The sequence below is a fragment of the Morone saxatilis genome, unplaced genomic scaffold (genome assembly GCF_004916995.1).
Source record: "Morone saxatilis isolate NCDOM2014 unplaced genomic scaffold, NCSU_SB_2.0 Contig16, whole genome shotgun sequence".
NCBI classification, from domain to species: Eukaryota; Metazoa; Chordata; class Actinopteri; family Moronidae; genus Morone; species Morone saxatilis.
In genome coordinates, this window is record NW_023339718.1 from 7,754,765 (window position 1) to 7,781,806 (window position 27,042).

At 39.9% G+C, this 27,042-nt stretch overlaps 2 protein-coding genes and 1 long non-coding RNA gene across 3 annotated transcripts; 2 read left to right on the forward strand and 1 right to left on the reverse strand.

Annotated features, from left to right (window-relative positions):
• Window positions 1–1,436: 1,436 nt before the first annotated feature.
• LOC118325135 lies at window positions 1,437–6,401 on the forward strand. The gene is made up of 3 exons (XR_004796590.1): window positions 1,437–1,750; window positions 4,531–4,915; window positions 5,015–6,401. It is a non-coding gene; the product is annotated as an uncharacterized LOC118325135 (long non-coding RNA).
• Window positions 6,402–11,147: 4,746 nt separating this feature from the next.
• On the forward strand, window positions 11,148–19,094 carry fam219ab (family with sequence similarity 219 member Ab). The gene is made up of 6 exons (XM_035658677.1): window positions 11,148–11,385; window positions 12,627–12,726; window positions 14,469–14,574; window positions 15,816–15,896; window positions 15,994–16,048; window positions 17,466–19,094. The coding sequence occupies exons 1-6, from the start codon at window positions 11,308–11,310 to the stop codon at window positions 17,622–17,624; spliced, it is 579 nt and encodes a 192-aa protein (XP_035514570.1). The 5' UTR covers window positions 11,148–11,307; the 3' UTR covers window positions 17,625–19,094.
• Window positions 19,095–19,340: 246 nt separating this feature from the next.
• klf9 (Kruppel-like factor 9) lies at window positions 19,341–24,063 on the reverse strand. The gene is made up of 2 exons (XM_035658242.1): window positions 23,273–24,063; window positions 19,341–21,453 (listed from the first exon to the last, which is right to left on the reverse strand). The coding sequence occupies exons 1-2, from the start codon at window positions 23,661–23,663 to the stop codon at window positions 21,173–21,175; spliced, it is 672 nt and encodes a 223-aa protein (XP_035514135.1). The 5' UTR covers window positions 23,664–24,063; the 3' UTR covers window positions 19,341–21,172.
• Window positions 24,064–27,042: the final 2,979 nt, after the last annotated feature.

Below are 27,042 nucleotides of genomic sequence, written 5' to 3' on the forward strand. Positions count from 1 at the left end.
CTCTCTCTCCCTCTCTCACACACAGACAGACAAAGAGAGGGAGACAGAGAGAGCCGAGCAGAATCCCTCAGGGACATCATGCTGTTGTGCTGAATACCAATGAAAAAAGGAGGGAGCAACAAGTTTTAAGTTTGTGCAGCTGCTATTCAGCTTCATGCAACTTGTTTTAAGTGTACTAAGCAGGGAAGGTGTTTGTAATTCACTGCAGCTCTGGTCGTATTAAGACCATAATACTCTTGTTACTGTGCACTTTTGAAATGAGTCCTTCAGCATTTGATTTGACAATAAATTCATTTTGCTTATAGTTCTCAGTAATACATTATTGTTAGCATCAGTGGTGAAAGTAACTACATTTACTCAAGTACTGTACTTAATTACAATTTCCATTCCCCACTGCTTTATGCTTCAACTCTCACTACATTTATCTGTCAGCTTACTGATACCCCCAGGCATGTTTTAACATGTATATAAATTCCTCTCCTTTGAGTAATTTGTATCTGATCTTTTCACACAAAATGTTCAATTATCTTGTTAAACTATTTCCAATGACATTTACTCCTCCTCATTTCTATAAATATAAGTTTAACTGCTGGACAACAGGTGTTTCCTGCTTTACTGTAAAGTCCATTCTCAGTGTATGTGCACTGGAGGCTTCACGTTTCCACATCACATTTTTGTGTTAAATATTAGACCAGGATTGGCTTCCAAACGCTTTGTGATGTCACAAATGATGTTTGTAGGCTCGCCCTTGAAAATGGTATTTTCAGTGAGCACACAGAAACTTAACACTTGAGCCACCTTTTAATGTCACATACATCATTCTGTGAAGTGAAGCTCAAACATTCAACTGTAGGAACAAAAAGAAAAACATATTTTTAACTGGGGAGGGACTTAAATTATGATGTATTATTATAGGTTAAGATAAGACTTTATTGATGCAGAGTTGTGACCCTAAACATTTAAGTGATGTACACATGAATGGATCAACAATAATAATAATAATATAATACACAATATTCTGAAATGGGCCATTCTACATTACTAGTGATTTTGGTAATTTAAGTTTATTGTGATGCCAATTTAGTTTTTTATTTGTAAGAGTGCAACTGAGTAAGATCTGAGTACTTACTTCACCACTGGTTAGCAATTGTGAGTGCAGCCATAGCTCTTTTTCTTCTTCTTTGTATTCTTTTTCTTCTCCAGGCTGAATGTTGCTTGTGTTTTGCATGTTACTGTTTTCCTGTCCTGTCCTGTTTGGGTTGTTGTTGTTGACCATTTGCACTGTGCAAAAGTGTTGACCACAGGATCTTGACAGAGGTGCGCGAGTGTAAAAGCCCTTGATGGGATGCTCCTCGAGCGTTCTTTGTATAAATAGCTCGGTAGTAACAGACCGGGAGAGGGAGGGAGGGTTGGAGGAGGGGAGGGACTGGGCGATGACGAGCGGCCACACTGACAGCAGCATCTCCGCTCTGTCGCCCCGCGTCGGTCGGCAGTCATTGGGAACCGGCCGGGACTCCGTCAGCCTGACTTCATTAACAGTCCGGTGCTGACCGTCCCAAACGCCCGAGCAGAGTTTGCTGACCTACTTCGAGACAAAAGTTCCCGCTTCACAAACAATTTGGTGAAGTTGCAGAAGACCGGTGCTCGTTTTGAATTTTTTTGTTTTATAAATCAACATGTTTTGCAGCGTTGTTGCGCGCGCGGAGTATTTATAAGCGCGAGGACCCCGGACACCAGAGGGAAGAATTAGGTAGGCGGTTGTATGAAATGTGTATGTGTTTATAGTCATACTGCAAGCATATAAAGCAAGCAACGTATTGGAATACAATCAAATGCCATCCAGTGTTTCTTGGAGTTTTTCCACCTTAACCTAAGTCCTATTGTGCATAATATTTAGGAAATGACTTTTGTTTCGTGCATTAAGGGACGTTAATGTCATAACTTTACATTAATTGCCCTCATTATTAAGACAAAAGTTCTTGAAGGAATCTTAAAATTGTATGCAATGTATAATGATTTTGTAAAATACCCAACAGTAATAAGCATAGTTTTTCACCTATAAGACAATGTCTGATTATGCCCAGTTGGACAAATCAACAATTATTTGGCTGCTCAAGTGTTAAATAGTAATAAATAGCATCAACACTCAACTTCACAGTGAACTTGTGGCCATGCAGCTTCTTATATTAGCTGGGGAGGAAGGTCCAGTCACATGAGACCCTGCAAGGTGATGCATTATGCACAAGTATTTTGTTTTCCATGTGGTCACTGCAGGTGCAAGTTGAGTGTGGCTGCATTGCCCATTTGACTCCTCCTGTAAACACACACTGTTTGGCATGTAAGCTAGCATTTGCATCAATTTAAATTAGATTGTTGTATGTATACACAAAAGGCCTTTATGCTGGTCAATGGGACCATTCACAGACTCTAACATGCGAGCACAAGCACAACACTCATGCTGTATTTTGCAGTTGCATGATTCCAGTCTCAACCTAAAGTTCAGCAATTTCCTGCTACAGCCACAGAGCACACAGCCATTACATAACTGGCAGACTGTAGTTGTCTGTGTATTGATCGTGACGTAAGGGAGCGTGTGCATGTGTGTTTATGTATGTTTGTGTGCAGTCCGTCAGTCATGTGCTGTTCTGATCTTTGAACCTTTGAAACTAAAACAATACAGACTTCTGAATCAGTGAAGTGCCTCACTGACACATTATGAATGAGGTTGAGCCTCTTCCATCTCAGAGCAATAAGGATTTAAATGGACAACAGCGTTCACCAGATATCTTTTACCTGTCAAGAGCAGTGATGCATCAAATTTGTTAGAAGTGCACAAAGTAAACTTTTTTTTTGTAATATCAGTTCACCAATTACCATCATTTATTTGGTAACATTGGGTTCTTTATGTTCTGTTTGAATACATTTGCTTTCTTCGGTCGCTAACAGATCTAGTGTTCAGAGGAAATTTATTTATCTTGCAAATGAGAACAAATTATCCTTGTAGTTATTAAAACATGAACAATCTACTTTGAGAAGTGTGGGTTATGAAAATGTGTTATAATTGGTGATAATGAATAACTTGTGTGACTGCTGTATGCTTCTTGTTATATGCACCACTGGTTGTTTGAAATCAGTATCAGCATGCAACCAGTCGTCTGTTCTAATACATTGCTCACACTCATTTGATTACTCTCTCTAGCACACACACACACACACACACATTCAGACTCTTCCCTGTCACGTCTCTCTGTCATTTAGTAGCCTACACATTCCTCGCTTTTGCTCTAATTGAAATTGTAAACCAGTTACGCTACATTTAGTATCACCTGACTTCTGCGAGAAAGTTCCTCAGGATGTTTTGGCAATATTTTGCAAAGCAGCGAGGGCCGTTTTATTGACAGCAATCCCAGTTAGTGTTTATGAGGGTAATTCTCCCTCCAGTGATGCCACCAGCATCCTGAGAGGGACCCATCTGGTACAAACAAAGACCGACTTCATGCGTTGGAGAGCAGATCAAATGCATCACTGCCACCTACTCTGACTTGGAGCAATACATCTTTATTTGGCTTGGTCATAAAATGCCTATAACGGGAAGGATAACTTTGAAATGAGTTCTCAACAGTGGGCTTGGACTGTTGCAGCATTTCCCTTAGTTGGGGAGAGGAGGAAATATGTGGTCTCATTAGAATTGCATTAGAGGGAAGAGAGATAGAGGAGGAGATGAGCGTGAGTTTTTATCTGTTAAACTCTGATAGGGAAAATATTCACACTCTCCAACTCACATGCTTGAACCGACTTCCCTCCCTCTCACTCTGTCAGTCTCTCTCTCCCACACTCACACACACACACCAGCATACCTCAGTGACCCATTTAATATCAGCCACAAAACTGGCAACTATATTCCCACGTGATCCTCCTAAAAAAAAAACCCATTACTGCTGAAACTCATTCAAAATAATTCAGCGAGAAAAAGTGCTTTCTGGCAGCTTCTTTATCAGTTTAATAACTTCATCGCTCTCTGCCTGTATTAAGATGTTTCAACACAACCACAGCCGAAAGGTACTTTTTTGTCCTGTATTACTCTCCCATCATCCACAGATTATTATACATAACAAAGTCCCTAGAATGTATTTGTCTCTACACCTGTCTGGCACTTTTCTTGTACATTACAGGTACTGAGATATCATAATAACACTCTTTATTAGAAACCCTTGTAATGCTCTGTATTTGACACTGCAAGAACACTTACTGCCTCTCAAAAAAAGAATAAAAACCCTCATGCAGATACTAAACATACCTACGTAGGTTGTTCCATATATAGCGTCTGCAGGGATAAAGCCACCTTGGCCTAGTGACTAGCTTGGCAGAGAGAAAGTAATCTTTACTAAGGCGACCTCACTAGTAGGCCCACGTGACAGGCAGGTTAACTGTGGCCAAGTATGCGGGCACGTGTGTGTGCACGGGGCATGTTTGCATGTGTTGTGAAAATAAACTCAGCATGTTGATGCGATGCATTTTCTTTCTTGTCAGGGAAAATCTGTGGAGTTGAAGTGGCCAACGTGGCACCAGTCGCAGACCTCAGACCCGCCTCTGAAGTGTGATGTGACGATAGTGAGGCTGCTCTTCAGTCAACCATGGAGCATGATCTGAGGATGGGTTTGTCTGTGTGGACCATTATAGCCATTGTTTGTAACTCTGTGGTGGGTGTCCTCATCCTCATCCTCTTCGTCATCCTCTACAAGGCCTGCAAGGTGCCTTCACACCCAGAGAAATTGCCAGTTTTCACAGCTCATCCGCAGCAGAAGAATTCTGAACAGAAGTACCTGCTGACTGCAGCCTGATAATAACTTGAAAACACAGACTTGAGATGTAGACTTTGTCGATCAAGCAGAAATCAAGAAAAAGTGGATTCACGGTATTAGAAGACTCTTCTATATTTCTCTTCCATTCTTGTCATTATTTTCGCTCAGTAAGTCCTTTTGTCTAACATACTGTTACATTTCTCCACCATCAGCCCCTCATTTATGCCATTCACTGGAGCTCAGAGTGAGCTAACTGCGTTAAGAGTTGTGGCAAGACCAACAACAACAAGCAAGCCCAATCCTCTTATCTCTGCTGTGCGTCGCTGGGACTGTCCATCTGTCAGTCTGTTTGCTTTGCTCTACACAGGCAGACCATGATCTCCTCCTCTGCTCCATTCTTTTTCATCCCTCCGTATGAGACAACTGAGAGGAAGAGGAGGGGAAACAGCAAAAACAAAATGAATTGTAACGGGAAAGTTTGGGGTGATGGGGTTGGTTGAGAGTGACGATGACATATTAGAGAAGAAAAAGTAGCTCTGTAGCCGACAAGCGGTTTGGTGTTTGCCAGTTGCAGCACCTATGATGATGACGACAGAGCTGCAAACAGACGACAGGTAGAAACCAAACGCCTGAAAAAGTCAGGAAAGTGTGTGAGAGTCAAGAGAGGGCGCAGAGGGAGACAGACGGAGATAAAGGGCCGATATTTGGTGGGGATGATAAAATGCAGGGGAAGAGGGGAGTCTTTGATGTGTTGTTTACAGAGAGGGAGCTCGAGGGCCCTGTTTGACAGTCTCCCTATTTGACACACAAGTCTCGGCTTCCACCGATCCGACTGCCATGGGATTAAAAGCAACAGCAAAAATGTTACTCGTGTCCCGGTGTGCCTCTCTTTCATTTTGTGAGCTCCTGTAAAGACTGAATAAGATATTTATAGACAGGCTTCACCAGAAATGACAGATTGAACACTCAGTCTCACAGTAACAAGTGAATATTGTATTTATTGTAGTGAATGTACTGCAGCCAAAACACTAACTGTGGTAGCAATATTCTCTAAAGAGTGGAAGAGTGATGGGATATACCAATGTGACAAGCCAATCATCCCAATAAAAAGTGCTGCATACCAGTATATATTTTTGTCTTGTATAGTGATACAAAGGGCTCTTTACAGAAATGTGATTTATTTTGTGTTTGAGAAACATCAGTTGAAGTTTTATCTGAGGTAATTGGTCCAAAAAGATGTTTAAAAAATAATATGCTGCTTTGATTTTCTATGCAGCATGTTCTGTTTTGTGGGATATATTACTCACATGCAATCATGAACAGCATTTTGTGGTGAAATGATTACTTGTTTAAGACATATTTTGGATTTGATAAATAATTTAAATCACAATTAAGTTGCATCTTATGTGTGAACTTTTTCTTTCATATCATTGTAAGCTGAATAATTTGGGACTACAGCTTGTTTAATCACAGAATAGTAAACAGAATAACTGATCTTGAAAATAATAATTTCTTACATTTTGACACTTTACAGCATAACTATTGTTTCACTGTGGTAATTACCATTGCCCTGACTTTATACCTTGTGCTACTAATGACTTCCTGATACAATAAAATTATTTACTCTGATGTATAACTAACATGGTCCATAATCAATATTGCCATGCTCCTTTGATGTGTACTAGCGTCTCCTATTTCTTAAACATTAGAATTAAATTACCAACTGGCTTCAGCATCCTGCACTGTAGTTATCAGTGTGGAACATATTGATCTCAACAGCACCCCACATCCTGTTGTTAGTCACAACTATATCTGGTAACCACGATCCACAGGGAACTATTGAGTGTTAACTTCTGTGGATGTTTGTCTTTGAGTGGTTTCAGTCATTATTTCTCTGTCTTTAGCACACATAAAGGCAGTGGTGGAGTAACTATGTACCTTTACTTTTTAAGTGCTGCTTATAATAAGTGCAGGTTTTAGGCATTTTATCCTATTTGTACTTCCACTCCACTACATTTCAGAAGAATTTATTTGACAGCCATAGTTACTAGTTGCCTTACAGATGACTTAAGATTAGCTCTTAAAATACAGTACATTGTGGTGCATTAAACTACCCAACTGTATATAAAAGACATAAGAGTACTTCCAGTTACATTAAAACAGTGCTTAAACATCAGTAATCATTTGTTAGGTAATAATAATCTTGATGACCATATTAATAATCGTTATAGAATTAGAAGAACATTCTGCTTGCATACTGAGTACTTACTTAATACTTACAATATGTGCATACTATTACTTCAGTAATATTTTTAATGCAGGCATTTTTACTTGCAATGGCATTTTTGTAATCTGGTGTACTCTTATTTATGTATTTGAATACTTCTTTTACCACGTCATGAAGACAGGTTGGTTTTCACAGATTTTATTTGTTTAAGTCCAATAGAGGTCAACCACTCACAAGATTGTAAGAGTAATGGATTTATCACAGATCTCATGAGATAAGATGATGTCACTCACATGTGTAAAACAGTGCTTTATAGCACGTATGAGACAGATGGTTGAGGCCTTTGGTGGGCTGTTGATTTGAAACTGATCGTCAGAAAGGCGGCTCTACAGCTGTCTAGTGTTTATCTGCTTCCCTTCTATTTATCTGCCTGCCAGTCTCCCTCTTACTCTCTCTCTCTTTGGCTGTCTTCCTCATATTTGTTTCCCTATTCCCATCTAACCAGACCAGTGCCAGACTCATGCAAACTGGCCAGCCCACATCCAGTGATCTACTCCACAGTGAGCTGTTTGGATGTGAAAGTCAGTATGTTCTGACTCACGCAGTTTTTGAACCATTGCACTGACCTCCTGTTTTCCAGTCAGATCTTCTATTCAAGACCGCTGAATGAGTTCATTAATCGACCCTGTGTGATACAGATGAAAGAAAACACTGAATAAGCATCCATCATTTATCTGTTCTCTTGCCAATCACACTTCCATTGATCTCTCCATTTCAGATTTGAGTTCATCCAGTTAAGATTAGACTGCTGGCTACTGAACTCTCCAGTCACCCCATCCTTCCATCTCAGGGAATGCATTATACAGCAGCAAAGAAATTTCCTGGGTCTTCCAATAGTAGTTGAGATGGAAGAGGGGCCCTGAACTCAATATTGGGTTATATAAGGATCAGGACAAATATTACAAACAGAGAGATTACTAATAAACATATGAGGGGCCAGTAATCTGCAGCTCCATCTGCACCGCTGGAGGGGTTGCATAACCCACATCAGCCCAGACTGAGTCATGGCCAGTGTGTGTGTGTGTGGCATTGCTGTTTGGCGGTTTGGATGTGTTGTTTTGTTCTGTACTCTGATAGAAGCAATTACAAAGAGGATTAAATGTTTATCTAGTTTTAGACACTTCATATTGAAAGAATTTGTGGGATTTTGGAAATATTCGAAAAATGACGTTGCATTAATCCTATTAATTTCATTTAGTGCCTTCACATAAATCCTTAAAGTACTCTCCCTGTGTGTGTCTGACTTGACCGTGATGCAAACAGCAAGGATCTGAATCTTTACACATAACTGTCATAACAGCTTTGAGGTTGTTGAGGTTAAGTATGTATTCATGCAGTATGATGAGTACTGTGCAGTGTGATGCACAAATGTGCAGGAATGTGTATGTTTGTGTTATATCTTACTGTCCTTATGTATGAATAATTCATGACAAAATTCTAATCACACTTAATAAGTTCTTCGTAACAGGCCCCCTATAGACTCACAAACACTCATCACAATTACACTCACACAGACAGCCATTACATGGATTTTAACAACAGTGCAGCTCTGATATTGAAATAATTATATACAGTATAATTTAGTCAGGATGAATGTTTATTATGTCAACAGAGGTCCAATTATAGCATGAAACAAGCTCCGATAATGATGGTGACAGGAAACACAAAGTATGCGTGACACAGAAGGAACAAACAATGAAACACTAGTGTGTGTGAGATACAGAAAACTAGAGACAAAATGAGCTTCTTTAATTAGTAATTTTTTTCACAAAATTCCAGTGCTTCACAAAAGACCAGTGCTTTACTTTCCCCAACTATAAAAAGCTGACCTCCAGATATTAGTCATATCTAATGCATATGCATGAGCAGAAGTATGAAACTCAAACCGTTTGCATTTAGCAGACTAAAACACGATGACCTAGTTGACCCTGCACACATCTCATTGTCATTCATCCTCCATCCAGCATGTGTCCCTCCTCTCCTGTAGAATTAGACTGCCACCTGCTGGCTCAAGCTTTAATGTGTGCTACCTTAAATAAACTGTTGGCTGCAGCAGTAGCTGATCTCTGCCAAGACCTCTCTACATTGTTGTGCAGCAGAGCATGCTATTGCTGCTCTCTGCTGGAATTTCCAGGTAAGGACAATGTGCAGTCAGACGTGTCAGTGACTTTCAGCGAGAAGGAGTCACAACGTCATGGATGTTCTTCTATCATTAGCCAGGGCTTATTATTTTCTCAAAAATGTATAATGAGCTCCTTGATAGTAATTTGATTTTGTATTTTTTTAATTTAATTTTAAATCAGTATTTGTTTAAAGTTGTGATGAAGAGAGCAATTTGTATTGCCAAAATGTATGCTCATCCAATAATAGTTAGAGGCATAACGTACAAAACTGTTCTCAGAAGGTTTAATTAGTTTTATAATTAATTCACAGAACTATAAAAATAGCTGGTCATTGTTGCCTGAGGGGGAATCCTTATGCGTACATACAGTGCATGGACAGAATAATGCAATACTCCTGCAATAAATCCTATTTTTGTGAAGTTCATAATGTTTTTTTGTCGAAACCTTTAGAGGGGCACCAGATCAACTCTGTGGTCATTTTGCGGGCAGTACTTCATGTAGTTAATGGGAGAAATATTCTGATCCTTTAGTTAAATTAATGTTTTAAAATACTTCATGTTAAAAGCAAAAGTCTTACTTGAGTAAAAGTACATGAATGTTGTCAGTAAAATGCACTTAAAGTATAACAAGTAAAAGTACCCATTATGCAGCAGAATAGCTCCTGTCACAATTATTTTATTAGCATTTTAATGTTGTAGCTGGTCGAGGTAAGGCTGGTCATGTTTTGTTTTACATAAAATAACCAAGTACAACACTTGAGTAAATGTAATTATTTTGGATTCTAGTAATGTATGTTGTAAGGAGCACCTGTTGTTGTTCCAGTTCAGATCATTTAAAGGTATCGGTTACAAGGTCACAAATGTGGATTTAAACATTCATACTCTCTGTTTTTGTTGTGTTTATTTACTATGTTTTTTTTAAACCCACTTATATGTCCCAGCATGAGTTTTAACCAGTGATGGAAGAAGCCTAAGACTCTCTACCTGAGTAAAAACGTATAATGTATACTGTGTAACAAAGGCAACTATTGCACTTTTTCCTTGATCAGTCCTACATTTAAAATGTGATAATGTCAAACTACAGAAGTGTTGAAATGTACATAATGCACAATGGCACAGTTTAAAGTGCTATATTATTACATATACCATATTATTGAAACATTATTGTTGATGAACATGGAAGCATTATTTTAAAGTTGTAGCTTTTTGAGTTGCTTGTTGGGTAGTTTTATCTACAACAATACATCATATTTAATGAACTAGTGATTTTTACTGTTCAGCAGGAAACCAAAAACATTCAGTCTCATTAATATACTTCAACAAATATTACTGCTGTTTTTCATTAAAGTTTTGTGCCTGATCAATTAATTGATGGTGCTACAATTAATTGGGTCCAGGCTGTTCATTTGATTGATTCATTTATTTTGTTTTAATTTAAATTTCTGGGTGAAGACAACTGTTAATTGACTTTCCGGATGATGGGTTGTTAAGTGGACTGCCTCTGGTCTTTCTAGTATTTTTGTAATAAAGGAATGTCTTGAGCATTAACTGGTCCGCAAGGTTTCAACAAAACATTAAACAATGCATTTCACTGATTTTGTTTATTTTGTTTGTTTATTTTGTTTTTTGAGGATGTAACAGTGGAGATGCTGTCTGATCCTCTGGCTTCGTTGATTCATTTAATTTGATCAGTTACTCCAGAGGAGCATGAGAGAAAACAAAATGGAGGAGTTCAACAAATTACCACATACATAAATAGTCATACTGATATCATAGTGATTCCCACATGTCATATCTTCACATTAATCCATTACGCCCTTTGGTGGGGGCCACCTTGGTCCTATTCAAAAGCCCCCTTCTGGTCCCCGAACCCTAGCTTGGGATACCCTACCCGGAAGTGGGTGGTGGAGCCACCGTCACCCAACTGGTCACACCACCGTCGACATACTGCCTGCTGGGATGAAGCTCGCCACCGGAGAACTACAGAGATTGTTACAAATCTGAGATCACCCACAATCTCGGCGATAACTCGTCGAAACGACCCGTTACCAACAGTTAGTTTCCAGGAGAAGGGAGGAAAGAGGCGCGTTGCAAATATGATGGAAGAAATAGATAGATTCCAAGTGCCGAGTGCCGTGCAGGAGGCGGAGATGCAGGCTGAGATGCAGCCGCTGGTAAGTCAGATTTGAGATGATCAATCAGTGTTTTGGGTCCTGTTTTCTTATTCAAACTGACATTATTATAACTCCAGGATGCTCAGTGTGTGAGGCCTGCCATTCATGATGTTATGCTTCGGGATCCCGACAAACCCATCACCTGCCATGCGTAATATCGGCTGATGTACTAATAGAGCGTTTTCAGCAAGTTTTTTCGACTACAGTAAAATGTTAAAAGGACTAAGAGTAACGTGTCAGAGGTTAATGGATTTGCTCACAGACTGGCGTTTTTTGTTGTGTAATGCAAGCGGCGTCCGGTCTGCTGCGTAGTGAGCAGCATCCGTCATGTCTGGCGAAAACAAGCATCCCATCCCAACACTGCTGCTACATCCTCAGCATCCATGCAGCAAGTTGCTCCGGCTTCGACGCCACTTGTGTCGCCCCGTCGTGACCAGTGAGCGGCCTTTCGTGGCAAATGTGTGTTTGTATGTACCCGTTAAACCGCTATCTTTTAATAAAAATAAAAAAAATCAGTGTAAATGGTTTGGTGGTGCGCTCCGTGGCCTGTAGCGGGGCTCTGGGTTACTGCAGCCTGCAGGGCGGCCTCTGCTGCCCACGACCGGGGCCGCTAGAGAGCCAGACTAGACCCAAAGCAGTCTGACCTACTGTCTCCAGGCGTCCCCAGACCTCCATTTATTCCCGTGCCTCATGTGGCCACTGATTGATAGAGTTTTTTTTTTCTCCTTACCTTTGCCCTGTGGATATAAGATGTGAATTTAACAATATTTCCCAAAATGGGATGTAGGGACTTCCAAGAGTCAAAGGGTCCCAGAGTAACCTGAAAAAAATAGAGATCACTCTAAGTTCAATATTTTGCATTCACTTAAAATGTGTTCAAGTGAGAGAGTTAAATAGCTGTTTTCATTCACAGTTTCAATCTCTACCTTATAATTAGAGGCACCTATGACAAAATCTAATCTGCCAAAAAAAGGTTTATGGTATCCAGAACTATGTGTATCTAGGTTTAAAAATATATTTTTTAAACAAGTTATTCTTAATAAACGGGCGCTCATTAAATAGAGAAGGACTCTTCCTATATGAATGTTTTATATATGAATTGTTTTGTTCACATTGTCTCTGCATAGTAGGGTCTTTTGTGCATTACAAAAATACATTAATTATTCATCAATCCCTCAGTAAAGCACAATTCAATGCTCATCTTTCTGTCCACATTGTCCTTTCTTCTTGTTTGTCTCCAGGACCCAGCTTCGTCCACCGCCTCAGAGGCAGACTCAGACACCAGAGAGGGGGAACCAGTCACTATCAACTACAAGCCCTCACCCCTGCAGATGAAAATAGGTGAGTAAGAGCTGCAGTATTTGTAGGCCAAGTGTCTGCCTGTGGGAATCAACACATCTTGTAATCCTGTTACTTACTGTTACGTGTAAATGTAGCATAATCTTTAGACAAGACCGAGGTATTAGAGGAAACTGTATACACAGTGTGTGAATGTGTTGGGGCATTTAATTTGGTGTGACTACATCTAAGCAGTGAGGATCAGTTTTCAGAGAACCTTTCTATCACAAGGCAAACCAAGACTGTGGTGATATGTTGTTTTAATTAAACCCTGTTATGCTGCTAAACTATTAGTAAAAAGAACCATAATAGCTAATTTTAGGATCGCAACTAAGGATTATTTATTAATGGATCTGCTACATGTTTGCAGAGACCAAGGTGATGCCTTTAAATTGCTTTTTTTCTCCATACCCCAAAAAGTATTAAATTAACACCCATATGAAACAGAAACAAACAATAAATCCTTAAAAAGTAATTTAAACAATAAATCAGTTATCAAAGTTGTTGCCAAAGTTGTTACTTTTTAATCAGATAATCTATTAGTAGTCTGATTGTTTCAGCTCTAATCCATTTTATGGCAAAACGTATTCGCCACTCTGGCTTGTTTTATGTTTAGGAATTTGAGTCTCTTGTGTTTATGAAAAGCCACAGTCCTTAAAGAGTCATTTCAGCACCTTGGACAGAGTCCACTGGTGAGCAGCAGTGCCTCTTTTTTTTTACTCCTACTGTAATGCTTTCCTAGCCAAAGCCTTTAGGCACTAAGAATATTCAAAAGGAGTAAACTATTCAGTGACAGAAATGCATGGAAAAGGTTATTTTTAAATTCATTTCATTCTACATGCATCCCACATGTGCAAATGAGTTACCACAATGATGGCTACAGTTGTGTTTTATGATACACTGTTTAATCTCACTGGAGTCTTTTTTATAACATGTAAAGTGTCATAAATTTTCCTCTCTATACAATACATTCTCAGCTTGTTCCTTTAATTATGCAATGCTTGTTAAACTTGTCCCTTTCCCTCTGTGACCTTGAGATAGATAGGCTCTAATCTGCATTTGGTGACCTTTTAAAACTCTTTTCTGGACGAAAAATGTAATGCCATTAACTGGTGGCTCAGTATGAACTAATGTATTATATTTTTGTTAATCTAGCTCAGACTACACTAATACCATTAGTTTAGCCATTTGTTATTTGATCAGTGAGAAGTCTTTGCACTGTAGTAGTCAGGAGTAATCATCACTTTCTGGTAAATCTCTCCAACAGGAACTGATCTCCCCTGATGTCTCATATTGCACTGTGCAAAGCCTGTAGTTTGCTATTATCTTAACATGTCACAGTCTTCTTAAAGTGAAAATTGGTTGCAACCCAATTCCCTTGCCTGATTATCACAATTGCTGATGAATGTGTGAGTGTTTAAATTATACTGATTCTTCTTGTTAAAAAGTAAAAAAAAAGTAAATCTGACAGTTTGAGGTCTTGTTTCAATCCAGTGTGACAAAATGACACGTAACAGAAAGTTGTCAGCAATCCCATGCTTTTTATCAGCAAAAAAAATAAATACAAAAGTTCCCTGGTGTATTCAGGAATCTTATAATAAGCAAATTGTATCATTCAGTTGAAGTCGTACAAGCAGATGTTACTGACATCAGGTCCAGTTTATCACTTTTTGTGCAGTTTGTGTGTCAATTAGAGCTAACCTCGTATATGTGTGTGTGTGTGTGTATGTGTGTTTCTTGAGCAGAGAAACAGAGAGAGCTGGCTAGGAAGGGCTCATTGAAGAACGGCAACACTGTAGGAAGTCCAGTCAACCAGCAGCCCAAGAAGAACAATGTCATGGCCAGAACACGGTAATAAATTAATGCTGTGGTCTTCTGTTAGTTAAATGAGAATAAACTGATTCTCACTGGAATTTGTTTTTGTTTGTTTATGCCAATTAGTAAATGTTTAACAATGTATCTTTGCTGTTACTTGTGAAGTTGCATATCAGCAATTTGTTAATTATTGTATTTGAAACCCCTTTAGCTGCTCTTCCTGGCGTCCATATGAAAATACAAAACATACAGAAAAAAATCCCCACTCCGTGCAGTGCACAGAAACGTTGACACTTGATTTCTGAGAAAAGGTCATGTACACCTGACCTGCACGGGGCTGCAGCGACTGGATTAGCCTTTTAGCAAAGATAAGTTGAGGACAGCAAACGTTGAAAGGTTGCCAATGAAAACAAGCAACTCAGTGACCGATTTGCCTTTATTTTGCCACCTCATACCCACACTATGTGTTTAATTGGCTTAATGACAATTTCTGTATGCAAGGTTGCTAATATCAGGTGCCACACGAGTCAAGACATGCTAGCTTCAGCGTTCCCACCTGGAAGCAAAAAAGTGAAGACTACGACTTTGTAGTGATCTTATTCTGCCACACCAACAATCTTAATATTTATTCATTTTATCTGAAACATATTATTAATGTTTGTTTATTAACCGGCCCCACATTTTTCAAAAGGGGCCCTTGGGCAAAACAAGTTGAGTATCCCTGCAGTAGAGTATTTGATTATTTAATCTGAGTAACAGTATGCAAAAGGCACAAAACATTACAACTTCAAGTCTTCAAATCAAGTCTATTTTAATTTCAGCCTCTGTATCACACACAGTATCATCAATACAAATTCTCCAATAATTTTGTTCAGTGTATCTGAAGTACTGTATGCTGATTTTATGTCTAAGATCAGGAACGTGTTTTAAGGGCTTGGAAAGATGGATTTTATTCTCATGTCATTATCTCTGTCTGTCAGCAGGGCTGGCAAAAGAATAGTTTTATTGATTCAGGGTTTGCAAGATGTCCGAGTCAGAAATTAGACCTCTTTCACACTTCTGTTGTTACTGTAGTTCGGCTGCGATGCTGCCTTCAGGCCTGCCTTCCTTTTCTTTCAGCATCTCTGCCAGTCTTGTTTTTACTCACCTGTTTCTGTGAATCTATTTTCCCTCCTCCACCTCATCCTCTCCCCTTCCTGTCATGTTCTGTTACAACCTTTTTCTGCTCCTCTGATTATTTCGCCTCTCTCTTCTCTCTCTCTGTTCCCTCCCCACAGGTTGGTAGTGCCCAATAAAGGCTATTCCTCTTTAGACCAGAGCCCAGATGAGAAGCCCTTGGTGGCCCTAGACACAGACAGGTGAACACAAACACACACATTAATAAACTAATTGCCATATAAACACCATAAACACACAAATAATAAGCTAACTTGTGCTTTTTCTTCTTTGTTTCAGTGATGATGATTTTGACATGTCTAGATACTCATCGTCGGGATACTCCTCTGCTGAGGTGAGAAATCTGAAATCTGATATCTGCATCAAGAGGCCAACAGTCAGGTCTTTATAGGCCAGTCCTAAAGCAAATCCATTTATATCCATCCTACTCATCCATGCTAATTATGTAGTTGTGCGCGCTCACTACAAGTGCATGATTACATTGCAGATGCACCTGGATAAACAAGTGTGACTCAAACTAATGGAATGTCATCTCTGGGTGTCTTGAAAATCCTGTTTTCAATGCTGCTGCCAATATAAGTGCAAATCACAGACACATCATCATATTTATTCCCCAGACAAATCCTTTACACCTCTACATCTGTTTTCTATCAGGCCAGGTCTGTAGATAGATGTGGATATTATTCCACCATGTTGTCAGAAATAATTAGCTAATATACAGTAGATGTTGTAACCCAGTTTAGCCATTGTCTCCTCTTTCTTGGTACTAGCTAACAGCAAGCTGTGAGCAAGCAATACACCATGGCAACAGTATGTTTGTACTGTAGCTTGACAAAGTAGGGAATTGTGGTTGTGGTTTATGCAGCAATATAGTATATAGTTTATCCACAGTAGGATAGAGAGTTAATACATAAAAAGGTCAATCCTGGGATTTTTAATGAAGACATTGTTTCTGTTTTACAGGCAAACAAAGGCTTTTTTTTTGCTAAAACAAATCTCACCAGGGCAGTAGTCATCACGTTCATGACAAAGCTCCAAGTGATGATCCTTACAGCCATCTGTGAAAGAGCCGTAACTCAGTTTGCCATGGTTACCATTGTACATTTTACCCAGTCTGAGTCACAAGCTCAAAAAAACATGACATTTGTAAGTTGCGGATTGTTTCAATCTGATAAAGTCAGTAGAAAGATGTGTTTGTTGGCACAAAAGCCCTTTAAAACAGCAATCTGTCATTAATGCACTTTTCAATCTTTTTGTACAGATTGAGCAACCAAGATATAACATGTTCTTTGGTGAGTTTTAGAGGTGCTGGTAGGCAGATTTTGTTCCTTCGGACAGAGCCAGGCAGCTAACCAGCTGCTGGCTGTAGCTTCAAATTTATGGTAAAGACATTGACATTGTCACAAACTAGCTCAGGGAATGTGACAAGTAGGGTCCACACAATAGATTTGTTTAAAACGAGACTAACACAAATCATAAAACAAGACAAAGATGCAGAGTGGATGCCAGCTGTAGGAAGGAAGAGCAAATGAACACATGGGACAGCTTTTATAGCCCTAGAACTCTACACACCACATGCAAATTGAGTAGCTAATGATGGACCGATACTACATAGTGATGACCTCCTTTAGTTTAAAGTAGTAACAGTAACAGGTAGCAAATGCTCTGTAGCCTGGTGCCGTTCCGCAGCCCTTAAAGGTTGGGAAACACTGCTCCAACCAAACCTCCTCTGTCTGTCCTCTCATCTCCAGCAAATCAATCAGGACCTGAACATACAGCTACTGAAAGATGGTTACCGCCTAGACGAGATCCCGGACGACGAGGATCTGGATCTGATCCCTCCCAAATCAGTCAACCCTACCTGCATGTGCTGCCAGGCAACCTCCTCCACCACCTGTCAAATACAGTAACCCCGCCCCCCTGACCTTCTGCCCCTTCCCTTCTCCACACAATATAACCCCCAATCTTCATCTGCTGTGTGTTTACTTCGCCCGCCAGAGTGGCGACAGTGAAGCATTGGTAGAGTATTGTAATGACAGTTAAGTGCTATGATGATAATGACAATGAGAAAATAATCAAATTAACATGTAGAAAGTTTGGTTTAAGATCTAGGAGAAGGAACACATATGAAGATATTGAATATGTATTTAAAATATGAGTAAAAGTGGTGGTTTCCTCCTATGGTAGGACGTGCACTTGTGTTTGAGAGCCCTTCTCCTGGTGAACATGATGTAACAAAACACACTGATGTTAGTAGACAGAAAACAAAAGGCCAATTGATGCTGTAAAGTGATTTCCATTTCCCTGAAGAATAAGAAACATTATCATAACTGCTAACTCAACTGTTCTGCTTACCTGAATTCTGGGTTGCATTTTTGCATTTTTCTACTTTGTTATTTTTAGTTTTTATTTAAATGCTTACTTTTTTTAAACCCAAGGGATCTGTATGATTGTATGTGTTGACGTGAAGATATTTTAGAAGCGTGGACTGCAGTCATGCTACCCCAAATAGAAGATATCTGGTATTCATTGTACTGTACAGGGTTGTTATGTAGCACAGGCCAGGTCGTTGCATTCATCCATACCACCTTCAATACTTAGGGGAGGAATGTAAAAACATGAATGGCTGGGGAACAAACTGCACGAAGAGCACTGGACTAAACAATTGAATGGAAATAATAAGTAAGTAGCTTGTTGCACATTTGATTTTTTCCCCATTTCTATTGTGCAGTCACATGCTACCGTTGTGACACTAGCTTGACTTGTATTGTTTTGAATTTGCACATTTACTGTTTTTGTCTTTGGGCCCATAGCCGTGTACTCTTTCCTGCATAACAGTGACAGTGTCTTATCTGAAATGAACTGTGTCAAAAGGGAAGATTACATATCATTGCACTGACCTGAACACATGATGCTCACTCAATTCACATATCATCAAGGCCAAAGGGACAGTGGGGGGGCTTTAGATCGACTTTTCAGTACTACTACAGCATCAGTGTCAGAGCCTGATGATCACTGGACACTCAGAAAGATTCACACACATACTCACATGCATTTGCCTGCATACAAACATACAGTGCCGACATAAAGAGTGTGAGATGGCATCTACTTGTCACTTTTGACTAATGGTTGGAAATTGTTTTGTAATCCCAACATCAAGGATGGTTGACTTGGAGCACTAATATCCTTAATTTATGACTCTTTCCCTCCCCTAAATCAGTTGATTATTTGCAATTAGAGTATGCCTTAAGTACAGAGAAGTTTAAAAAAAAAAAACGTGTATTTATTGCCATCCTGATAATTTAGTTCATTTGCAGAGCATTTGCTGTTTATGAAGTTCTGCTTTTTTTTTTTTTACATTTAGACACGGGTGATTATTGTTTTTCTTTGGTTTTCCTTTTTTAAATAATTTTCTTGTAATGTAAACACTTCCATTACAGTATTTAACAATATTATTGTTATGTGCAGTGTATGAAAACAATAAATAAACACCAAGCTAATGGAGCACTCCCTGTTCTACTGGACTGCTTTTGTAGTTGCACCTTGTACCTCTTTCATTTATAAAAGCTGTAAAACACAGTGTCTGATATGGTTGTGTAATGTGGGGCAGAAATAATGAGCAAATGTTTAGAAAGAAAAATAATTTTAATGTTAAAACGTTTGAGCAGTAATTATTACACAGCTATGTATATTGCGATAACATGGGGTCTGCATAGACAGTCCCTGATTACAGTACAGTAGCATCAGAAGTAAGGGCATCAACCTGAAAGGCACCAACATCTAATCACAGTTGTCATAATGCCAGAAAAGAAAAACAGCATTTTTCACTTTACAAATATATGTAGATGTATGTCCTACAAGGTTAACCACACCTAACTCTACACTCTATCTGGACGTTATAATGCATTAAGTGGCAAGTATAAAAAGAAAACAAATGACATCATCAATGTTTCTGGCTCCTGTAGTGGACGAAGAAGACCTCTCATCCCATTAGTAATATTATAAAAGATTACCATTTAAACAATTAAAAAATACATTGTACCAAACAAATACATACAAACATGCTACATGATGTAATTCCTTGATTCAAAAACAAACTAATCAACAGCGTGCTTCAAAATGCTAGGACAAGAAACTAAAAAAGGTTTTATGACTTTCTGTTGTGAGAAATGTTGTGCTTCCACATCACCACTAGGGGGTGTAGCATTGATTGAAATGACCATTCATCACATTATTCCCTGACAAAATGCAGTCCAGATACAGAGTAAACAAAAGTAAGTTTCAATGTACAGCAACGGGCACTGTTGGCATAAGAGATAGTCATTGATATTCAAAGTATTGTTGAATATCAACATAAAGAATCTGACAATGTTCATTTAGGTAGTATTTCCAAAGGTTGAAAATGTAGAAATTCCTCTGCTACAAAACCCTTGAAAAGGCACAGACCTCCTTGTTTACAGTTTACGCACTTTAACTGAACATTAGTCAGTATTTGCCATTACACGGAAAAGTGTTTCAACTGTAAGGGAAAAAGTAAAGTCCCTAACTTTACCCTTTAAAGGCTTTACCCTGTTATGTTTTGTGTTATACTTTCCCATGAGGTTTGCTCATGTATTATCTTGCCAAAGGACTCTAAAGGTATTTTGGTGCAAATATTTGCAAGTTTATCATGATGTGACAACATTTATGTTCCAACATGCTGACTAAACCTACAAGCTCATAGTATACCTGATTTACTAAGTCCATAGTCAAATGTATGAAAGAGCTCTGTAATTCTCTATATTATAGCTTTGTCTTATTACTCTCTAATAACATGTAACTACTGAGTATATTATTTATCTGAAAAGTAGTCTGTTTAGTCTATTTACATAATAATACTGCTATTGTACAATCAAATTGTTCTGGACTGGAGAGTAACTGTACAAGTATGTGTGTATGTGTGCAACAATAATATTTACTTAAGGACTATTATTCCCAAAACTTCTTAACACTTTCCACTAGAAATATCTCAGTCATGATTTATTTTCTTGTCTTCAACAGCAAATGAAATCTATGATGCAAAGTGAACACGTGTAGTGTTTATGGAAACTGTATTTGTACATGAATGCTTCTTGGATTGCAGATTGTTCCAGGAAAAAAAAAAAAAAACTCAATACAACACAAAGCAAAATAATTACAAATGGCAAAGCAACTAGAAGCCGACCCTGAATAAGCCTCAATAAATACCATATTACCTCAGGGTAGAAGAAGGGGAAGCTCCAGTTTGGTTACTGTCAGGTTCTGTTTCTGTTTGCTGTGGCACAATGTTACATATGTAGAAAAAAAACTCTTTAAATATGGTCTGGCTGGTTGAGGTGTCTGACTTGATGGGACACATGTGGGGTGTCTATGTGTGCGTGTGCCTTTTGTATCTACTGCATGTACCTTTATGTATATATGTACAGCATGTGGGTGTGGCTCACACCCCAGCAGGGCTTTGGTCTCCTGAGTCAGAGGAGGACACAGACACGGAGCAGCGGCGCCTCTTAGCTGCACTGGAGCCCTGGAGCATGCTGGGTTGGAAGCCTGCGTGTCGCCGGGCATGTTTAGTCAGGTGGTCGCTCCTCATGAAGCACTTGTCACACATTGGGCAATTGAAGCGCTTCTCGCCCGTGTGTGTGCGGTAGTGGCGCGTCAGCTCGTCTGAGCGGGAGAACTTCTTGCCACAGTCTGGCCAGGTACACTCGAAGGGACGCTCACCTGAGGAAACACACACACAAGTTTTGTATTACTACTCATTGTTTGGGACTCATAGATCCAAACTGCTGTATATGTAAGACAATAATAATAATTACAAAATCAGCCACCTTTTCTTTTCTTCTGATCCAATTTGACCTCATTCAAACTCAATATGTAGAAAAGTAATAGTGGTAGCTCCTCCCTTTGCAACATGTAATTAAGTGACCACAAAGCATTGTTATTCCACATAAAAAAGAAATATTTCATGTTTAATATCTTATGTGTGCTATGTATTAATAAATATATTCATTTTATTGCTGCTCCGTAGTGATTAACTAAAGTTTGGGGTCAGAGGTCAAACTCCCTGTAAAGACCTCTTATGGACAAACTATTTTAAAACAGAAATTTGAAGACTTATTTGGAACAGTGCTGTGTAAAAGGTAATAACAATACCTTAACAATATATATCTTATTTTGTCTGAGTCATGTCATCAATTCAAAAGTATCAAGGTAACAATGTTAAGTATGTTTTTTAAAAGAGCCCAGGGTCTCCAGGACCCCAAATAGAACACTAGAGTTAGCTCACATCTACTCTATAACCTTCCCTCTAAACTAATCCTAAATCACATTTTGATTAAAAAACATATTTTTAATTCTCTGCCCTTAAAAGAAGGGCTTGCAGTAAATAAAAAAGAACACACAGACACAAAATGGATCATGTGAGAGGAGGGGGGGAGGGGGAAATACAAGCTTCACAAAAAGATTGTCTTGGTTTGTTTTGTTTTGTCTCTGGCAAATCAAATTTTGGAAAGGCCTGCATAAACAGCATTTTCTGGGAAGAGAACATATTGATTTAGAAATAGTGAGTCATCATATGAGCCCAGTGAAGAAAAAAAAACGAAAATAACTATGGCTGCCCCTTTTCCTCATCCTACACGTGCTCCCCACTGAACCACATGTCTGCCCTTGTTTACAACCTGACGCGAGGGGAGTGGAGGAGGATGACGTATGAGGAAATAGTGGTGCAGGGAGGGTTATCTCCGGACAAGTACATGTGGGGACAACGGTGTCGCAGTGACCTGCATGTAAATTATAAGCCAAGATGTCTACATTAACTGCTCTGTTGTTATAACACGATGCATGTAAACACACAACAACAAAAACAGATCTCCTGTAAAATAACCATCGATGAAGAAGAGGATCGCCTGTTTGAGGGCTTGTTTGGTAACATTATGTCTCTGTGATGGGTCCGGATGACTTACAACACCTGAACCATCCGGCGTCAGTCACAAATATGGGCGGTGGCACGCGGTGTTCCCAGAGCGCACTGGGTGCGTGTCAACAGCACATTAAAATACACACCCCCCACTTTGTCTCACACACGCCTCCCCCACCTCCCCTGCCCTCTCAGCGAGCCTCTGGCCCCGCTCTGGGCCCGGTCAGTCACACCCCCAGAGAAGGGGGCTACTCCACGGGACCACCTTTCCTATAACCTTTATTTAGTAGAAACGTGGTCTCTCACTTATCCTCCTCATGAGCACACAGACACAGCATGGACTGCAGGCCATAACATTAAACCTCATATATTCCTATAAGTCTCCAACCAGGACTTCATAATGACATCATTCTATGCGGGCTATTTTCTCCTACAGTAATTATAAACTGTCACTCGTCTTTTCCTGAAATAGCCGGTGTGGTTATAACAGTGATGTCGACATGCGTCTGAAATAAAGAATGATGGCAGCGGTGACGCAGAGCCGGTTTCGCTGTCGTCAACAGATTTTGAGTCCATTAGTTTCGTCGCCGTGTCACGCAAACCTCCCGCCGAGCTTCCACTTACCGGTGTGGACCCGCAAGTGGGCTTTGAGGTGGGACGACTTGCCGTACATCTTCCCACAGCCCGTAAAAGGACAGCAGTGTCTCTTCTCGGGACACTCGCGCCTCGCCGCCGCCCTCTTGTTCCTGGACTGTTTGGGTGCCACCGAGCCCCGGCTGTCCCCGGCGTTCAACCGGCAAGTCCCCCGCTCCACCTTCTCCTGCGCGCCGGCGTCGCTGCCCCCGATACATCTGCTGCCTCCGGCGCCGATAGCGTTGGAGTTGCATTTGTTCAAGTCCAATAAAATCATTGCCACCATCAGCAAAGTCCTGTTCTCTTGGTTCTCTTTCAACATGTCCTCTGTCCGACCCGGTGGTCGGCTGGGGACACAGTCTGCAGAGGCAACCTCCGACATCACTACAGCAGATCCGGATGGAAATCTAGAGTAGACGCTCAAAAGCAATCCGACAAAACAGATCAAATAAATTGATCAGACCGCAGCCCCCCCAGGAAACATGTGGTTAACCTCCCACACGTGTCTTCTTCAATGTGACTATTCCGCAAAGGCTGCGTTTTCTTGTTGAGGTTGCAGGGTGGATAAGTAAACACCCCTACAGGAAATAAAGCACTTTGAATCGTTCCCGGCTCTTCCTCTCTCCTTCTCCCTCAGGATCCGTAGATTTCTAACAGCCGGATCAATAAAGCAGCGTTTACTGACTGACCTATTGTGTCTGCGTGTATTGCGCCTTTCTGTGCGCTGACTGACTGCGCTCCCACACATGCGTCAACTTGTCCTATTTTACTGCCAGCAGCACATCTCCCAACTCCAAGAAACAATTTCGCGGAATCCCACGGTGTCATAAGAAAACGGGGCTGCGATTGGCTGGGAGGAAACACCACTCGGTTTTTTGGAATTGCCTATTCACAGGAGTGAGTGACGGGACGGTGGATCAATCATAGACAGAGATTGATGAGAAGAGGGGTGGCCCAGACTGATGTTGCCTTCAGGTACTTCTCATGACTGGGGAATATGGGAACTAGTGTCCGAGATTGATTTTGAAGTCTCATCTAAAACGCACTTACAAGTGTAAAAAAGTAAATACAGAATACAAATAGAATATATATATATTTGACAGGCTAATTGAAACCATGCAGTATCAATAACAAAATAATGATAATTATTATTTTGGTTAAAAATAATTGTCTGTCTTTGTTTGTCTGTTACTTTGTTTTAACCCATTGCTTCCTCTTTTACTGCGCACATTTTCTCCAATTCGTTCTCCAATAGCAACTTTATTGATAGGTAGAAACTCCAGTCAACTCATTGTTATGAAACGATGTAAAGAGGCACTTGAATGCAACACTACAACTGGGGTACACAAACTCTTCATGGTACGGCCCCAGGCGTACACTGTTGCGTCATGAAACAAAGAGAAAAACAACAGCAGACTTTAGGATCGCTTCACGTACAGCTCGGGCAGTCGTGAAACCAGCCGCCACAATTTACATTAAATGCGTTGCAACATCATAATCACGAGCACTGACACCATAAGATGTGCTGTTACTTTGTATGTTTGGATGATAAGCTTCCATAGAAGCCAGTGGTCGCTGTTGCAGCTGGTTGTCCCGCCCACCGCTGCAACGCTATTTGCTCCTCCGTTATCAATCAGTGAAGGTCAAACCTGAGCCATACAATAATACTGCTGTTACTTAACCCAGTCCGTGTACTTTATGCAGCAATTGTATAAGGTTATCTTTTAATTCTAAGATGTGATCCCTGTGTGTTAAAGGTTTAGGACTGATTCTGGGTAACATTCACATATGAACAGCTGCATCCAACCAGAGCTGGCACATCAGGGATGAAAAGAGAGATGTGCGCTGTGATTTCTTAGATGCAAAACAGCCTCAGCCACTGTGGCCCATAATGCCTTAGCTGTGGACATGTCTCACTTTGTGTCCCAGTTTCACAACCATGGTCTGATCCTAAATTAGCGCAGTCCACCACAGTCCTCAAAGCCACACTTGAAATCTTCCCTGCCAATGCAAACTCACATGTGTCACTGACCTCGTGCAAATATTCAAGTTGACACCGTCATGAGGTCAGTTGCAAGGTCTTGCAAACCCAACAAGAGAAACACATGTGAGATGTGTATATAAAAGTGTACACATCTCATATATTAAATGTAATATTTGTGGGTATCACCACATTGTAACAATCAACTGGTATCTTACTGGACCCCATTCTTATATTTCCATCACTGGTAAAGATATTGTAAAATAGTTTTAATGGGATGTTGCCTGAGTACAGTCACACAGCAATTTAATGTTTAAAATACAAATAATTAATAAGATGTTTTATTAGCACTCTCTGCATAATGTGTAGAAATCCATACTGTAGATACACATTATAACACTTGCATCCTTATTGTGATAGGTCTTGTTGATACTTCATGATGTTTGTCTTCAAGCATTACAAGATAAAATAATGTAACAACAGATTACTTTATAACAATATGCATTACAAATACTAGTGATTTCCCTGCCTATTATGCATGAAAGGTTATGAGGTTTATAAATATCATTGTAGTTTATGGAAGTTGAATTAGTGGACAGTATTATTATGCTTTTATGACTGTCACATAATGACACATCAAAATATCTTCATGAATATGATTTCTATTTTTGACACAGTTCACCTGTAATGACTCATACTTTTTGTATTTAGGGATGTATGAGCCATCAGAGCATAATGTGTTTCTTAATCCTACCATGCCAGTATTCCCACTCATTTAATTAGAGGTGTACTTTCAACTGCAGTTCTGATACTTCTGTGCCTCAACACTTCCAGTCTGGAGGACTCATGCACTCTCTCAAGGTTTTATAGTGGAGTCTGGTGTCAGGATCAGCAAACAGTATGATGGTCTGTCTGCACACTGTGATGTTTATCAATACAATCTTACTTCATTTAAAGCAGACAGTGAGTTGCCATGGAGCCATAACCACTCTGTCCATTCAATGCAAGAAGAAAATGTGTGCTTATAATAACACCCACCCTTGTATGGAAAATAGATACTGTAGATAATCTCTTATGATGCAGTTATAATACATTATCATAAGTGTGAAGTGGACCTGCTAATCTTGTGTCTGATAGACAATACATGCATGTTTAACAGCCTATATATACACACACACACTCTGCATGAGAGACTATGATGCAGGCAGTCAGTGTAACGAGAACCCTCTGCTAAAAAAGGAGAAAAAAGGGCAGTGGGTGGTTCATTTATGGGTTAAGTTCCTAGAAAATCCTATTCGGCTTTGGGGGTTGCTGGGTTTGAGCGAGGCTGTCTCCTAACATGAACTGTGTGGACATAATATGGATAGGCGTTCTTCTCTGGGGGGCTGGGGCTGTTTATATGAGAATACAGTGACTCAGACTAAGTAATGACACCCATATACAGAGGTGTTTTCTTGCACTTTTGTAGCACGTGACCCAAGCAAAGTCAAGGACTCATATGCCTCTGTGCTTCCCTTTAAAGATTCATCATGATGTACGTTTCGTGGCCACCCTTCAGTATTGTGTATATTTTAAACCGTGGGAATGTCACAACGATTAACATTTCACATTCTCGCAGAGAAGAGTGCCGTGCCTCCCCCCTGCACAGCAGCAAACAAACACTCTTCACTTGAGGCTACATCCTGCACTGACTCACTGCCTCAAAGCAGATTGATCGTGTTTGCTTCATTTCACACGCCCAGTGCTCATGCGATACCAGAAACTAAATGTGCAGGAGGAA

What these genes read in the sequence shown, in the direction of transcription:
- fam219ab (XM_035658677.1), top strand. Translation starts at nt 11,308, where the DNA reads ATGATGGAAGAAATAGATAGATTCCAAGTGCCGAGTGCCGTGCAGGAG. An exon ending in ACCCCTGCAGATGAAAATAG is followed by an intron (nt 12,727 to 14,468) that starts GTGAGTAAGAGC and finishes TTTCTTGAGCAG; the next exon opens with AGAAACAGAGAGAGCTGGCT. An exon ending in CGGGATACTCCTCTGCTGAG is followed by an intron (nt 16,049 to 17,465) that starts GTGAGAAATCTG and finishes TCTCATCTCCAG; the next exon opens with CAAATCAATCAGGACCTGAA.
- klf9 (XM_035658242.1), bottom strand. Translation starts at nt 23,663, where the DNA reads ATGTCGGAGGTTGCCTCTGCAGACTGTGTCCCCAGCCGACCACCGGGT. An exon ending in CCACTTGCGGGTCCACACCG is followed by an intron (nt 21,454 to 23,272) that starts GTAAGTGGAAGC and finishes GTGTTTCCTCAG; the next exon opens with GTGAGCGTCCCTTCGAGTGT.